Raw genomic sequence first — 14436 nt, 5'->3', positions numbered from 1 at the left:
TCTTTTAAAGATTTGTTTATTATGTACATGTTGTTCTGCCTGCCTGCAGGCCAGAAGAGGACACCAGATCTCATTACAGATGATTGCGAGCCACCAATGTGGTTGCTGGGAATTGAACTTGGACCTCTGGAAGAGCAGTCAGTACTCTTAACCTCTGAACCATCTCTCCAGCCCTGTCATCCTTTCTCTTTAGACTTGATGTGCAACCAGGTGTGATGGTGCACACATTTAATCTCAGCACTCAGAAGTCAGAGGCAGGCGTATCTCTGTGAGTTCAAGACCAGCTTGGTCTACAGAGTGGGTGTCATGACAGCCAAGGCTACACAGAGAAACCCTGTCTCAAAAAAAAAAATTGAAAAACTCAGCCGGGCGTTGGTGGCGCACGCCTTTAATCCCAGCACTCGGGAGGCAGAGACAGGCAGATCTCTGTGAGTTCGAGGCCAGCCTAGTCTCCAGAGTGAATGCCAGGATAGGCTCCATAGCTACACAGAGAAACCCTGTCTCGAAAAACAAAACAAAAAAAAGAAAGAAAGAAAGAAAGAAAGAAAGAAAGTCTCAAACAAAACTAGGGAAGCTGAGGTATAGAGAACCTAAAGGAGTTTTCTCATTTACACACCTGGCCCATGGTGCAACCAGGATGATCAAGGCTGTAACCTCAGTGGTTTGCTTTCTCCTTGACTGTCTTGTCCACACCTCTCTCCAGCCAGTTCCTTACATGGCATCAGGAATCCAAACACCAAGGGTTCCAGTCATGTTCCCACCATTGGTGGGCTGTATAACCTTAGTCACGTCCCTTGTCTTCTCTGATCTTCAAGAAGTTGAGTAATCCACACAATCCCTGAACCTAGGTCTTCTTTGTCTTGTTGACCCATGAGTTCCACCCACCTATCTTCAGGACATTTGTGGGGTTCCCCACCTCGTTCCTCCTCTAGAATCAGGGGTAACCTTAAAATCAGGCTGATTCTGTTTGGTCCCTGAGACTAACTCACTGGGCAACCTGAGTCAAATTGTTTCACCTTTCAGAGGTTTGGGTTTTCCCTGTGCATTGTCATGGGATGGATGCAATGATACAATTGTGTATATTGTAAATGACAGATGTTCTTGTCACTCATTATGTAGTCAATCAACAAACCACAGTACCCATGGTTGTCCATCATTGCTCTGGGATCCGGAGACAACTGTGCCTTCTTTAGAAGGTGATGAGACGGATGATACACAAGTGAACATCCTAAAAGAAAGTTTCAGGGTTGGAGATGGAACTCACGTAGCACGCATGATGCAATGGGTCCCAGCGCTTCATAGGCCTGGTGTGTGTTACGTGAATGCAAGCCCAGATAGAGATAGGACAGCGGTCATCCTCAGCTACACCTGGAGTTCGAGGCCAGAGATCCTGTTAAAAACCAGGAGGTAGCCGGGCGTGGTGGTGGAGCACGCCATTAGTGCCAGCACCTAGGAGGCAAATGCAGTCAGATCTCTGAGTTCCAAGACAGCCATGACTACACTGAGAAACCCTGTCTCAAAAACAAAACAAAATAAAAGTGCACTCGCTTCTCTTGCAAAGGAGCCAGATTCAATTCCCAGCACCCACATAGCACTTACAACTATCTGTAACACCAGGGGTTCTGGAGATCCAGTGCTCTCTTCTGACCTCTTAAAGTACCAGGTATGCACATGGTGCACAGACACAACAGGTACAGACATAAAATAAAAATAAACAAATATACCCAAGCACGGCACACTCCTTTAATCCCAGTATTTGGGAGGCAGAGGCACATGGATCTCTGTGAGTTCAAGGCCAGCCAGGACTAACTACATAATGATGCCCTGTCTCCAAATAAATGTTTACAATTTATTTATTTAGGGTTTTTGTTGTTTTGTTTTGTTTTGTTGAGACAGGGTTTCTTTGTGTAGCCTTGGCTGTCCTGGAACTAGCTCTGTAACCACATAGAACTCACAGAGATTTGCCTGCCTCTGCCTCCCCAAGTGCTGGGATTAAAGACCTGCACTATCACCTTACTAAAAATAATTATTTAATTAAAAATATTTGATGTGTATTAGTGTTTTATTTGCAAGTATGTCTGTGCACCACATGCATGCAGTGCCCACAGAGGCCAGAAGAGGGCGTCAGATTCCTGGGACTGAAGTTAGAGACAGTTGTGAGCTGCTGTGTGGGTACTGGGAATTGAACCTGGATCCTCTGGAAGAGCAGCCATTGATCTTAATTTCCGAACCATCTCTCCAGTCCCTTAAAATTTTTTTAATATTTATTTTATTTTATGTGTATGAGTGCTCTGCCTACACGTTTGTGCACCACATTCCTGCCTGGTGCCTGAGACGGTCAAAAGAGGGCATCTGATTCCCTGGAACTGGAGTTACTGATGGTGGTGAGCTGTCATATGTGTGAATCAAACCCAGTCCTCAAAAGAGTAACAAGTGCTCTTAACTTCTGAGCCATGTCTCCAGCTCCTGAAAGATGTTTGTTTGGTTTTGTTTAACCCCCGTAAAACAACAGGGTTTATCCCTGATTGTCCAGGAACTCACTCTGTAGACCAGACTGGCCTTAAACTCAGAGATTTGCCTGCCTCTGACTTCGAGTGCTGGGATTAAGGCGTGCGCCACCACCTCCTGGTGAAAGAAGTATTCCTTTAAAAAGAAAAAAAAGAAAAGAAAAAGAAAAAAGGTGGACAGCCATCCTGACGAATGACACCTGAAGTTGATCTCTGGTATCCACTGGCAAGTGAACAAGCAAATACCCATTCACCCCACAAGTTCCCTTCCCATCCATCTCGCTGTAGCATTCTGGGAGGTGACACGCCGGGTATTGCAACCCCAGGATCAGCTAGAACTGGACAGGAGGAGACTAGAGACAGGATTCATTTCTCAGGCTTCTTTCTGACTAACTATGAGGCTCAAGAGCCTGAGGTGTCTGAGTGTTGTCCTTCACACAGCTTCAGCTCCAGGGTTCTCTTCAGTTAGCCTGAGGATGTAAAGGCTCCTCTCATAGTCTCCTCAATGGCTGGAAGGTCTTCCCTCCGTCATTAGTCTGAGGTGAAGGGGCTCATTCCTAGACAGTTCCTCCACCCTACTCCACTCACCCACCTAAAGGGTGCCAGTCACTTCTTGCTGAGGCCCTGAGGATCTAAGGAGTCTGGCAGTGGTCGCATGTGTGGACCATCGCAGTCCTCTGGTCTAAACTGGAGCTCTCATTGCCCATCCTTGTCCCTGAGTCCCTGCGGCTTCCCAGGACAAGGGTTGTTTCCACTCCCAATAATGCCATGCACTATTGGTCACATACCCCTTCTAAAACAACCCTCTTGGCTTTTCCACACCAAACTCCTTTCAAGTCCCTCTAATGCCCCTTCTGGGTCTTTTGGATGGCTCTCTCTCCTCCCTGGTGCACAGGAATGGTGACTTACCTGGTTTCTCTGGACTCTCTTCTCACACGGAGTCACCTTTCCCATTGTGTAACTGTTCCCTGCGTGATGAAGACCAAACTGAAGACTCTGTCCCCAGTCTGCCTTGGGCTTTGGTGGCTCTGCTGCGAAGACTTGAAGTGGACCTCCTCAGTGTCTCCCTCTCTTGTCTCAGCCAGGGAACCAGGTCAAACTCTGAGTCCCATTCATATCACATGTCTCTGCATCACACAGCCTGAATCCAAGCAGTCACATTCCTCCCAGACGTGAAGTCACAGAACCCCATCTCCCCGTGACCTACACCCCTGCTCCTGCACTACCCTCTCCCCTTCCCCCACCTTTCCTCAGACTTGGGAAGGATAAAGAACAGAATGTCTTTTCCACTCTTCCCACTCCCTGGCCCTTTTGAGGCTCTTTTTCACCTTCCTCAGTTTGCCAGGATTCCCCAAAGTTTCCCTCAGAATCACCCTTCAGTGTCTGGTGGGAAAGCCTGTTTGAAAGACGGCTTCCCAGACCCCTCTGCTTTTGCTCCACTTCACAGCTGAGTAACTAGATCTCATTTTGTGGGCAAGAAATCCAAGGCTTGAAGAGATCAGGACTCCAAGCCTGGACTGTTAGACTATGTTGTGTTCCAAGGTGAGCCACCGCCTACTCTAGGCCGGGGAGGGTCAGGTTTATATGAGTGTGAAGGAAAAAAATTAGTGTAAACCCTTTGGGCTACTCCTGCCAGGTGGTAAGTATTCAATGTTCCTGCCTGCTACAGAGTGTGACTTCAGCAGGAGGGAGCGTGTCCCCCGTCTCAAGTCCTCCTGGACTCCAATAGCAAGGAATCCTCTGGGGACACAGAGGCCACCCCTTCCCAGCATTGCAGCAGTGGGCCCAAGCTACTGAGTGATTCAAGCAGGTCTCATCAAATGCCCCCCCAACACCTTGTTCCCTCTGAATCTACCGGAATAAACTCAGCCTTAAAGTAAAAACTGTTAGCCCTTTAGAGACATGTGCATAAAGCTAAGCCCAAACCCCTCTTCCCATCAGATTACTACCCCATGGTTCCCCCGAGGAACCTGACTTGGCATAGTCCTGACCCTGGTCACCCCTAGCCCTGCTATGTTCTTTGAGTCAGTCACTGGATCCTGAGGTACCGGCATGCTCTCACTTTATGGTCCAGCTCCAGGACACCACAGCCTCTCTTTCAAGTAAGCCTAGCTCCTCTCCAGCCTTGAGCAAATTCAAGACCCTTCCCCAGCCCCTGCCAACCCCTGCCTCAAGGGTCCTGATGTTCTCCTCCCCAGCCCTCTGAGCACTCAAGTAGTACTCTCCTTCTCGGCTGTTAGCCTGGGAAGGGGGCCAGGCCCTGAGCTCAGACCTTGGCGATTCCAGAGTGTCTGAGGCCCAGAGCCAGCGCCGCCAGCCAGGCCAGACGAGGGGAAAGGGGGGAGGTGGCAGGGTGGGCACCAGGAAGCCCTCTAAAAGGGGGGTTGGCAGGGAAGCTGGGTTTCTAGCTTTGTTCTTTCTGCTCTTCTTCCGGAACCCTACAGACATCTTTCTTGGACTTCAGTGAACCCTGGCCAGAAGGCGCTCCTGCTTAAATACGATCAGGATTAAGGAGCTATGACTTCAGGGCTTCCAGGACCCCTGCATGTACAAAGGCCAACGGGCAAAAGTTAACAGGCCTCTGGTCCTCCAAGCAAGGCCCGTCTGCCTCGGTTTCCCCGTTTTGACCAGGTGGGAAAGGAGCTGGGCTGGGAGGTGTGCTCAGGCCTCCACACCCCGCCCGGAGGAATCCGGCGGGACGGGCCGGCGAGTCCCAGGCGAAGACTCTGGAAAGGACCCAGCTTGGTTCCCGCGCCGCCGGGCGGGCACCTGGGGGACAACCCCCACTCCAGCCGGCGCCCTCCCTGCTGCACACCGTCGGTCCTCCCGGCAGCAGGGGGAAAAGAGACAGAAAGGAAAAAAAAAAAAAAAAAACTGTCTCCCTGGCCCGGGGCCAGCGTCCCAGCCCCCCTCGCCGCCGGCGCGCTCCAGCCAGGGAAAACAACTGCTCACTTCTCCCTGCGTCCTCCCCGCGCGCTCCCTGCTTCCCGGCGGCCGCGGGAGAGGAGCCCGGCCAGGGGGAGGCGCGGAGCGGGCCGGCCGCCCGGCCTTCCTCTCCCCTCGCTCCTCCTCTCCGCCTCCACTTGCTCCGGCCTCCTCGCTCCTGCCTCAGTTCGGGGCCTGGCTGGGTTTCTCCCGGCCAGGGAAGTTTCTTCGCTCTACCCGCAGCGCAGCTTCCATCGCTCTCCCTCGCAGCGGGGACCCCGGCAGCTCCTGCAGCCTCCTCCCTGCTCGCTCTCGGCCTCGGCTTCTCCCCGCGCTTTGCCCTCTGAAACCCTCTCCCGGGCTCCCAGCTCTCGATCCCTCCCGCCCGGGCTCGCCCCCGCCCCACCTTCCCCGCCGTCACCTCCCGGGGTCGTGCGGCCCCGGATGCCCGGGCCCCGAGGGGCTGCCCGCGGCCTGGCCCCTGCGATGCGCCGGGCCGGGGCATCTGGGCTGCTGGCGCTGCTGCTGCTGGCGCTGCTGGCCCGGGCGGCGGGGCCGAGGGGGGGCCGGCCGGCGAGCGGAGCACGGGCGGGGGCGGGGCGCTGGCCCGAGAGCGCTTCAAGGTGGTCTTTGCGCCGGTGATCTGCAAGCGGACCTGTCTGAAGGGCCAGTGTCGGGACAGCTGTCAGCAGGGCTCGAATATGACGCTCATCGGAGAGAACGGCCACAGTACCGACACGCTCACCGGCTCTGGCTTCCGCGTGGGTGAGGGCTGGGGGGCTCTGGCTGGGGGCATAGGGAAGGGCAAACGACAGCACCAGGCAGGAAGCAGAGTGGAGCATTGGGTATAGAAGATGGGGAGCTGGGGTACAGCGATCGGAGATCTGGGGGCCAGGGAGCTTGAGAAACTGCATGCAGTCCTTAGAAGTCAGAGTTGAGGGGCTGGCTGCATGGAAGCCTGGACTTTTAAGTATTGGATTAGGGTGGAGGCTTGGGCTGGGGTCCCCGACGGTGCAAGTTTCTTAGGAGGTGCTCAGTTGTAAGAGGGAGCATACAGAGGGTTGGAGAGGTGAGAGAAATCTTTTTAAACTGTCTAGTTTGTCATGGTGGAAGGAGACACCTGTGTTTTATGGGAGAAGGATCTAAGTCAGGACTAGGGTGAAGGAGTTAGTTGTTGGCAAAATATGAGGGGGAAAGGCTTTGAGGCCTAATATGGGGTGCTAAGAAGTGGTACAGGTCTGGGTCATTTTGGGTCTTCAATCAATTAGTCCATTCCTTATATCACCCATAAGCTCTAAGAGCTGCTTCCACCCCAAAACTGAGGGACAGCCTCATCACCCTAGAGCCCACCTCTTCCTCAGCATCTCTTTAAAGAGAAGGCCCAGGGCTCAAAACTCCTCCCCTGGGGCCCTGCAGGCCAGGCAGGGGGTGGTGTCCCAGCAGTAATTACCCTCCTGGACAGGGTAATTAGGCCGTGCCCAGGATGGTACCAGGAAAACAGCCCCTCTCACACATTCCTGTATTCTGTCACAGCTACAGACCAAAGGAGTTCCAGTCATGTGTCTCACAGTTCACATGAGGGTGTGTGTGTGTGTGTGTGTGTGTGTGTGAGAGAGAGAGAGTGTGTGTGTGTGTGTGTGTGTGTGTGAGAGAGAGAGAGTGTGTGTGTGTGTGTGTATGTGTGTGTGTGTGTGTGTACAGGGATATGCACTGGCTTTAGCATGGCACACTGAGATTAGTTCAGTTCCTGTTCTGTGTGTCTCCGGTGTGTGTCTGCAGTCACTGTCTGGGAGTGTTTACACAATGAGCTTGTATTTGTGTCGGAATGAGTCTGTGTGTGTGACAGGATGACTGTGCGTGTGAGTGTATGTGTGTCCAGCCTCTCAGGCCCCTTGCCTGGTCATCCTGTGCAAGCTGCTGTCTATCCATGCTGCCCACATCCCTCAGGCTCAGTGCCCGGGCCACAGTGGGAGGGTGTCACTGAGAGGTCACTCTCACCACTATGGGTGACTCACTGGAAGGCAGGAAGGAGAGGATCCTGCCTCCTCTGTCCCGGTACACACCTCTGTTGCCCTTGAGGCCTGGTCTCTGGAGACTGGTGCAGGATGGGATGGGCTAGTCTGGGATGCTTGGAGCCCACAATGATGATCAGGAGTGAGTTGGGCTGCCCCTGTGAGCACACAGCCACCTTCCCACCCCAGAAAGTGGAGCACCCTTGGAACAGGCCGGAGAGGGACTGAGGTGGAACTCAGGGACACCAGACCTGAAGTGCATGTTCTTTCCTCAACCCCCTGCGACACAGAGCTGAGGATCACTAGGCCTTGTCCTTCAAAACACCTTGATAGTGGGGGAGGCAGATATGACTACAACTCAGGAAAGTGCCAAGCTGGGCAGGGGGTGGAGAACAAGGAAGCCTCCTTTCTGGGAGAGAAGCTGGGCCCAGAAGGGTTTATCTGGATATGTAGCAACAGTGAAGAACTCTGGGATAGGGGAAAGGATATGGATAAAACTGTGAGAACACTGGCACACTAGTAAGAGGTAGGTAGGTAGGTCCTGGGCCAGGGGTATGCAGTAGCAGAATAGAGGGAATTGGACTAAAAGAAGGTTCTGGAACATGGCCTCGAATGTTCAGACAGGGAGTAGAACAGGATGAGTGAAGGGGTGGGGCTCTTTTTTGCTAGAACTTTGCCTGAGGCAGGTTTCTCCAGTCACACCAGGATTGTGGACCAGTGTGAGAGAAACAAAAGTCTTGAGAAGGATCACAGATGAGTTCAGGGGACACCATAAAGGCTGTAACTGGTGGGGCTGGAGTCTGAGTTTAACAGAGCCCAGCTGGATAATGAGTTCTTTCGGTACCCTGGGCCAGATCCTGGTGAACTTAGATATGGCGTGCCTTTGGCAGCTGTATGAGCGGTAGGTAGCAAGATGGAGGGAGGGGGTATGGATCAGAGAGCTTTAGCTGTCACTTCTAGTCTGTACCACACTGGGCCAAGCATCTGTATAGGCATTGCCTCGTTCAAGGGAGCATTACCATCATGGATGAAGACCCAGAAGCCTGGGCAGGGGAAGTAAGTTACTTGGCGACATCAGGACATATGACCAGGATTTAAGCCTAGAACTTAAGATTCCAGGATCTATCATGGATAGAAAGGTGTTGGTGACCTACAGAAGGCCATTTCCATGTGTGTGACCTGTTATAAAAGTAGCTTCCCAATTAGGGCAGAGCCAATACATGGCAAGGAAGTTGAGCCAGGATGTGGGTGATGATGGCCTGGGGACTAAAGAGCACCAGGCCCTGACTCCTGTCTCCTCCCCAGTGGTGTGCCCTCTACCCTGCATGAACGGTGGCCAGTGCTCCTCCCGAAACCAGTGTCTGTGCCCCCCGGACTTCACCGGGCGCTTCTGCCAGGTGCCTGCTGCAGGAACTGGAGCTGGCACCGGCAGCTCAGGCCCTGGACTGGCCCGGACTGGGGCCATGTCCACAGGTCCGCTTCCGCCCCTTGCTCCAGAAGGCGAGTCTGTGGCTAGCAAACATGCCATCTACGCGGTGCAGGTGATCCCGGATCCTCCCGGGCCGGGGGAGGGATCCCCTGCCCAACATGCAGCTTTCCTGGTGCCCCTGGGGCCAGGACAAATCTCAGCAGAAGGTAATAGGAGACGGGCAACCTGGGGGTGCTGAAGTGGGCGGGCAATAAGGGTGGCCGGATCTGGGCGCGGGCCAGGCCCTGGAGGAGCTCAGCGCTGCGACCCTCCAGGCGCGGGACAGCCCTGAGGCCACCGCGCCCCGCCCCCCAGTGCAGGCTCCGCCCCCCGTGGTGAACGTGCGTGTCCATCACCCTCCTGAAGCGTCCGTTCAGGTGCACCGCATAGAAGGGCCAAATGCAGAGGGCCAAGCCTCCTCCCAGCACCTGCTACCGCATCCCAAGCCCCCGCACCCTAGGCCACCCACCCAAAAGCCATTGGGCCGCTGCTTCCAGGATACACTGCCCAAGCAGCCCGTGAGTAAATCTACAATTCTAAAAGAACAGTCCTTCTTCTATCTCAGGGTCATGCAATTTATCAGGACAGCATGCAATTTAGAGTCACCATTAGAACTGGAAAAGGAAAGAAAGGGGCTTCAGGAGGGAGGCAAGTAGGGGCAGGGCACTCTGTGATTGCTCTCCACATCCCTTCCTCTAGTGTGGCAGCAACCCTTTGCCTGGCCTCACCAAGCAGGAAGATTGCTGTGGAAGCATCGGTACTGCCTGGGGACAAAGCAAGTGCCACAAGTGCCCACAGCTTCAGTGTGAGTGCCTGGCTCAGTGCAGTGACTCCCATAGGGTGGCCCAGCTATCTTTCCCACCCCTGCCATAGGAGTCTCCAACCCTATGCCCACCAAATCCTCTCTCTCCTCCCCAGAGCCCTCTTTTCTCCTCTGCAGACTCCCCGTATTTCCTTGTCTTGTTGCTATTGTGTCTGTCCACTCTCTGCAGATACCGGGGTGCAGAAGCCGGGACCTGTACGTGGGGAAGTGGGTGCTGACTGCCCCCAGGGCTACAAGAGGCTCAACAGCACCCATTGCCAGGGTATGATCAGCTCAAGAGTCTGGACTGTAGGGTGGGCAGGTGGTCATGGGGGAGGGGGTCCCAAGGTGAGAGAGAAAGAGTCTAACTAAGGCAGAACCCTGAAGTGTGTGGAGCAGCTTGCTGCCACCTTACGGCCCCAGCTACAGTGGTCAAACTGCTTATCACAGACATCAATGAATGTGCGATGCCTGGCATGTGTCGCCATGGAGACTGTCTCAACAACCCTGGCTCTTATCGATGTGTCTGCCCTTCTGGTCATAGCTTGGGCCCCTCACGGACACAGTGCATTGGTAAGACTTGGGGACTCCTGGTCCTAAGAGTTCACAAGGCATGGATGGGAGGGGCAGAGCTCCAAGCAGACAGAGTCAGAGGTCACCAGAAGTCAGAGTGGGTTAAGGGTTGCTATCAGAAGCAACAAGACCCAGAGCAGATAGAATCAGTGATGAGTCAAAGCTGAGGTTAGAGCTCACACGAGGTCAGATGAAATAATCCTATAAATCAGTGGTTTGATGAGAAGGACAAATGAAATTCAGAACTCTCAGGAGTCAGTGGTAACATAGGGGTCAGGAAGTCACATGAAGTCAGGGCCACATATGGCTCAAGAGCAACTGGGCCGAGAGGGGCAGTGTTCAGGTCTGGCCCTCCACTACCACCCCTGCAGCTGACAAACCAGAAGAGAAGAGCCTGTGTTTCCGACTGGTGAGCACCGAACACCAGTGCCAGCATCCCCTGACCACACGACTCACGCGGCAACTCTGCTGCTGCAGTGTGGGTAAGGCCTGGGGTGCACGGTGCCAGCGCTGCCCAGCAGATGGTACAGGTGAGTCAGCGGTATAGAGGTGGCAATGTGGGGTAGATGAACTGTGCACCTATCCAGGAATTGACTTGCTGTGTCCACATCTTGACCACAACAGCAGCCTTCAAGGAGATCTGCCCAGCTGGGAAGGGCTACCACATCCTCACCTCCCACCAGACACTCACCATCCAGGGTGAAAGTGACTTTTCCCTTTTCCTGCACCCTGACGGGCCACCCAAACCCCAGCAGCTCCCTGAAAGCCCCAGCAGAGCACCGCCACCTGAAGACACAGAGGAAGAGAGAGGTCTGGCTTCATCCAGTGACTCAAGACCCACACATAAGACTCACAGCCTGACCTTCTAAGGCAGTTGTTCTCAACCTGTGGATCATGACCCTTTTGAGGGTCGCATATCAGATATTACGATTCATAACAGTAGTAAAATTACAGTTATGAAGTAGCAATGAAATAGTTTGTGGTTGGGGTCACTGTATTAAAAGCTGAGAAACTGTATTAAAGAGTTGTAGCATTAGGAGGGTTGGGAACCACTGTTCTAAGGTTTAAATCCCTAGGCCGAACCACTGACCCCAGACCTTACCCTGTTACCCTCAGCATTGATTTGATCATGAACTATCACCTCCTAGGCAGGCATTGTACAAACCTAGCTCAATTCTGGGTGGTGGTGGCGCACACCTGTAATCCCAACACTCGGGAAGCAGAGGCAGGTGGATCTTTGTGAGTTTGAGGCCAGCCTGGTCTACAGAGTAAGTTCTATGACAGCCAGGACTACACAGAGAAACCCTGTCTCAAAACAAAACAAAACAAAAAACAAAAAAAACAAAAAAACAAACCTAGCTCAACCATTGCTTTCTAGACCATGACCACTAAGCAAACATACCCTAATCCCAGGATCTAAACTTTGACCCTTGACCCAAAGGCATGACTTTTCAACTCTCAGAGACTAACTTCCTTAGCCATACAGCCTTAGCTATTGATCCTTGATCTTGACCTCCCATTCTGACATTTAATATCTCATCTTCTCTTTTAGGAGTGACCATGGACCCAGTGAGTATAGGAGCCCAAGTGGAGGGGGTAGGGAGACAAAGGAAGCAAGGAGGGCTTATGTTGCTATTAACCACAGCCAGTGAGTGAGGAGCGATCAGTGCAACAGAGCCACCCCACTGCCACCACCTCACCCGCCCGGCCTTACCCAGGTGAGCTAGGCACTGCAAGTAAAGGGGGGGGGCAGTTCTTGGGAACTAAGTCACTGGGAGGTGTGGGAGTAGCTACAGTGAGTACTGAGTGGGTGTGGCCTGCAGGGGGTAGGAGGCTCAGTCACCAGCCTTGCTCTCTGAAAAGCCTCTCCTTCTGCCTGCAGAACTGATCTCTCGCCCCTCCCCACCTACCTTTCACCGGTTCCTGCCAGACTTGCCCCCATCCAGAAGTGCAGTGGAGATCGCTCCAACTCAGGTCACAGGTAAGGCCTGCCAGCAGGGCCACATTCTGGATAGGCTACACAGCCGGCTTAGTTTCCCCCTTTCCGTCACTTCCTAGGCTAACAGGTTAGCACTTGCCCTAAGCTGGGAAGTCCAGTGAGCAGTACAGGTGCCACTTTGCCTTCCAGTGGGCCTGCTAGTATGATGGTCAGCACAATCTGAGAGTATTTATCATTCAATTTATATTTATTGAGCGCCTACTATGTGCCTCCCAAATAAACCACAAAACAAACAGATCAAGTCAGGTGTGGTGATTCACACCTGTAATCTCAATACCCAGGTAAAGGCAGGACTGCCTAGAGTTCAAGGTCAGCATGGACTATCGTGTGAAACCCACAAAGCAGATCAGTAATTAAAGTCTATCATGTCTTTTAAATGCTACGAAAATTTAAGTGAGAGATTACGGGAAGTCTGAAGATTGTGATATTAGGTAGCAATAAGAGTATGTGTGTGTGTGTGTGAGAGACAGAGAGAGAGAGAGAGAGAGAGAGAGAGAGAGAGAGACAGATACAGAGACAGAGACAGAGACACAGAGAGAAACATTTTAAAGATTACTAGATATTCAAGAGAAGTGGGGAGGAAAGGGACATGCAGCTTTAGAAAAAGAACATGCAGCCAGGTGGTGGTGGCACACCTTTAGTTCCAGCACTCTGGAGGCAGAGACAGGAGGATCACTGTGAGTTTGAGGCCAGCCTGTTCCACAAAGTGAGTTCCAGGGCAGCCAGAGCAGTTACACTGAGAAACCCTGTCTCAAAAAACCAAACCCAAAACAAAACAAAAAAAATTCCAGAGATGTTAAGTCTGGGCAAAGGTGTGGAAAAGTATGAATCACTGGTGGAAGAGGGAGAAACCACAGAGAACCAGGGGAAGACCAGTTCACGCAGCAGCCACAACAGGCGGGTTTGATGCCAGAGGCTATGAGAAGCTTCGGCAAGAATTGATCATTGTACAATTGGCAGCTCAGACTGAGCAATCTCTGCCAGGCTCCATGTGAAGAGCTTCACTAATGAACCTCACTTCACTTCCTCATGCTCTGAAGGCAATAAACACTTGTCTAGTTTCCATATGAAAAAAAGCTGAGTCTCAGAGAGTTTTAACAGTCTGTCCCCAGCCACAGTGGAGCCAGATCAAGCCTATGACATATGGACTCCAAAGCCACAGTCATTGAACTTGACTGAAACCCTGAGTCTAGACGAGCTCCTGAGATGGGGGCTCAGGTGGAAGGTGACTACCCACCCCCAGGGGAATGTGGGAGTGTGGAGGACAGGGTGTCTGGGAGGAGAGGAAGCCTATGAAGAGGTACTCCAGGCAGAGAGCAGCCTACAAATGCCGCTGGTCAGGTCAGAGCAGAGCTTAATATCACCCTGGGCTTCGTCGGAAAGGTGGAGAACAGGAGAGAGGACAAAATGGACAAAAGGATGAGAGAAGCCCTCCATCTGACCGTCTAGACACAGTTATGGCACAAGTTGGGTTCCTCCATCATTGGAAAATGGGGGACCCAGGTCCTTGGAACAAGGGGTGTTGAAGTCACTGGCTAGAAGATATTAATAAACCTGAGATTACAAGGTTTAACTATTGAGGGTACTGGGGAGAATATTGTCTCAGAGACCCTTGGGAAAGGGTATTAAGAACATAGGACACTCAGCTGATGCGATTTGATTTGAGGTGACACGGGGAATGCTAGGGGCAAAAGTAACAAAGTTGGCAGGAATGGCAAGGACACGGGGGTCCTATTTGGAGACTTTCTGGAACAAGGACGTCAGGATTATTTGAGATGAGGCTTAGGACTCCTAGGATTCAGATACCCATGTGCCGAAGCCAAAGGTCACTGAGCAAGCTTTCCTGAGCAGTAGGGCTGGTGTGTCAGATCTGCCCCTGTGGTGTGGCAGAAAGCAGGTGTTCCCTAGTCAGCCCTTTGACCCTATCTACCCCTGCCACAGAGACGGATGAATGCCGATTGAACCAGAATATCTGTGGCCACGGACAGTGTGTGCCTGGTCCCTCGGATTACTCCTGCCACTGCAACCCGGGTTACCGGTCACATCCGCAGCACCGCTACTGCGTCGGTGAGCCGGGCCTGTGGGCGAGGGGGTGAGGCGGGTGGCCCAGGGGATGGCCGGGGATCTCAACCTGCCTTTGATGTCTCCTG

At 52.8% G+C, this 14436-nt stretch overlaps 1 protein-coding gene across 1 annotated transcript in view; it reads left to right on the top strand.

Moving 5' to 3' along the window:
• The first annotated feature begins 5876 nt into the window (after window positions 1-5876).
• Ltbp3 (latent transforming growth factor beta binding protein 3) overlaps window positions 5877-14436 on the top strand; it is a 15457-nt gene continuing 6897 nt past the window's right edge. Inside the window, 13 exon segments of the mRNA XM_027408551.2 lie at window positions 5877-5967; window positions 5970-6197; window positions 8750-9079; window positions 9228-9430; window positions 9612-9717; window positions 9905-9997; window positions 10165-10287; window positions 10659-10817; window positions 10912-11097; window positions 11840-11856; window positions 11933-12005; window positions 12170-12268; window positions 14228-14353. Coding sequence (XP_027264352.1) covers window positions 5877-5967; window positions 5970-6197; window positions 8750-9079; window positions 9228-9430; window positions 9612-9717; window positions 9905-9997; window positions 10165-10287; window positions 10659-10817; window positions 10912-11097; window positions 11840-11856; window positions 11933-12005; window positions 12170-12268; window positions 14228-14353 — 1834 coding nt within the window.

This window comes from Cricetulus griseus, chromosome 3 (genome assembly GCF_003668045.3).
Source record: "Cricetulus griseus strain 17A/GY chromosome 3, alternate assembly CriGri-PICRH-1.0, whole genome shotgun sequence".
Lineage (NCBI taxonomy): Eukaryota > Metazoa > Chordata > Mammalia > Rodentia > Cricetidae > Cricetulus > Cricetulus griseus.
Note: the sequence above shows the minus strand (reverse complement) of the source record. Positions and strands in the feature narration are given on the sequence as shown.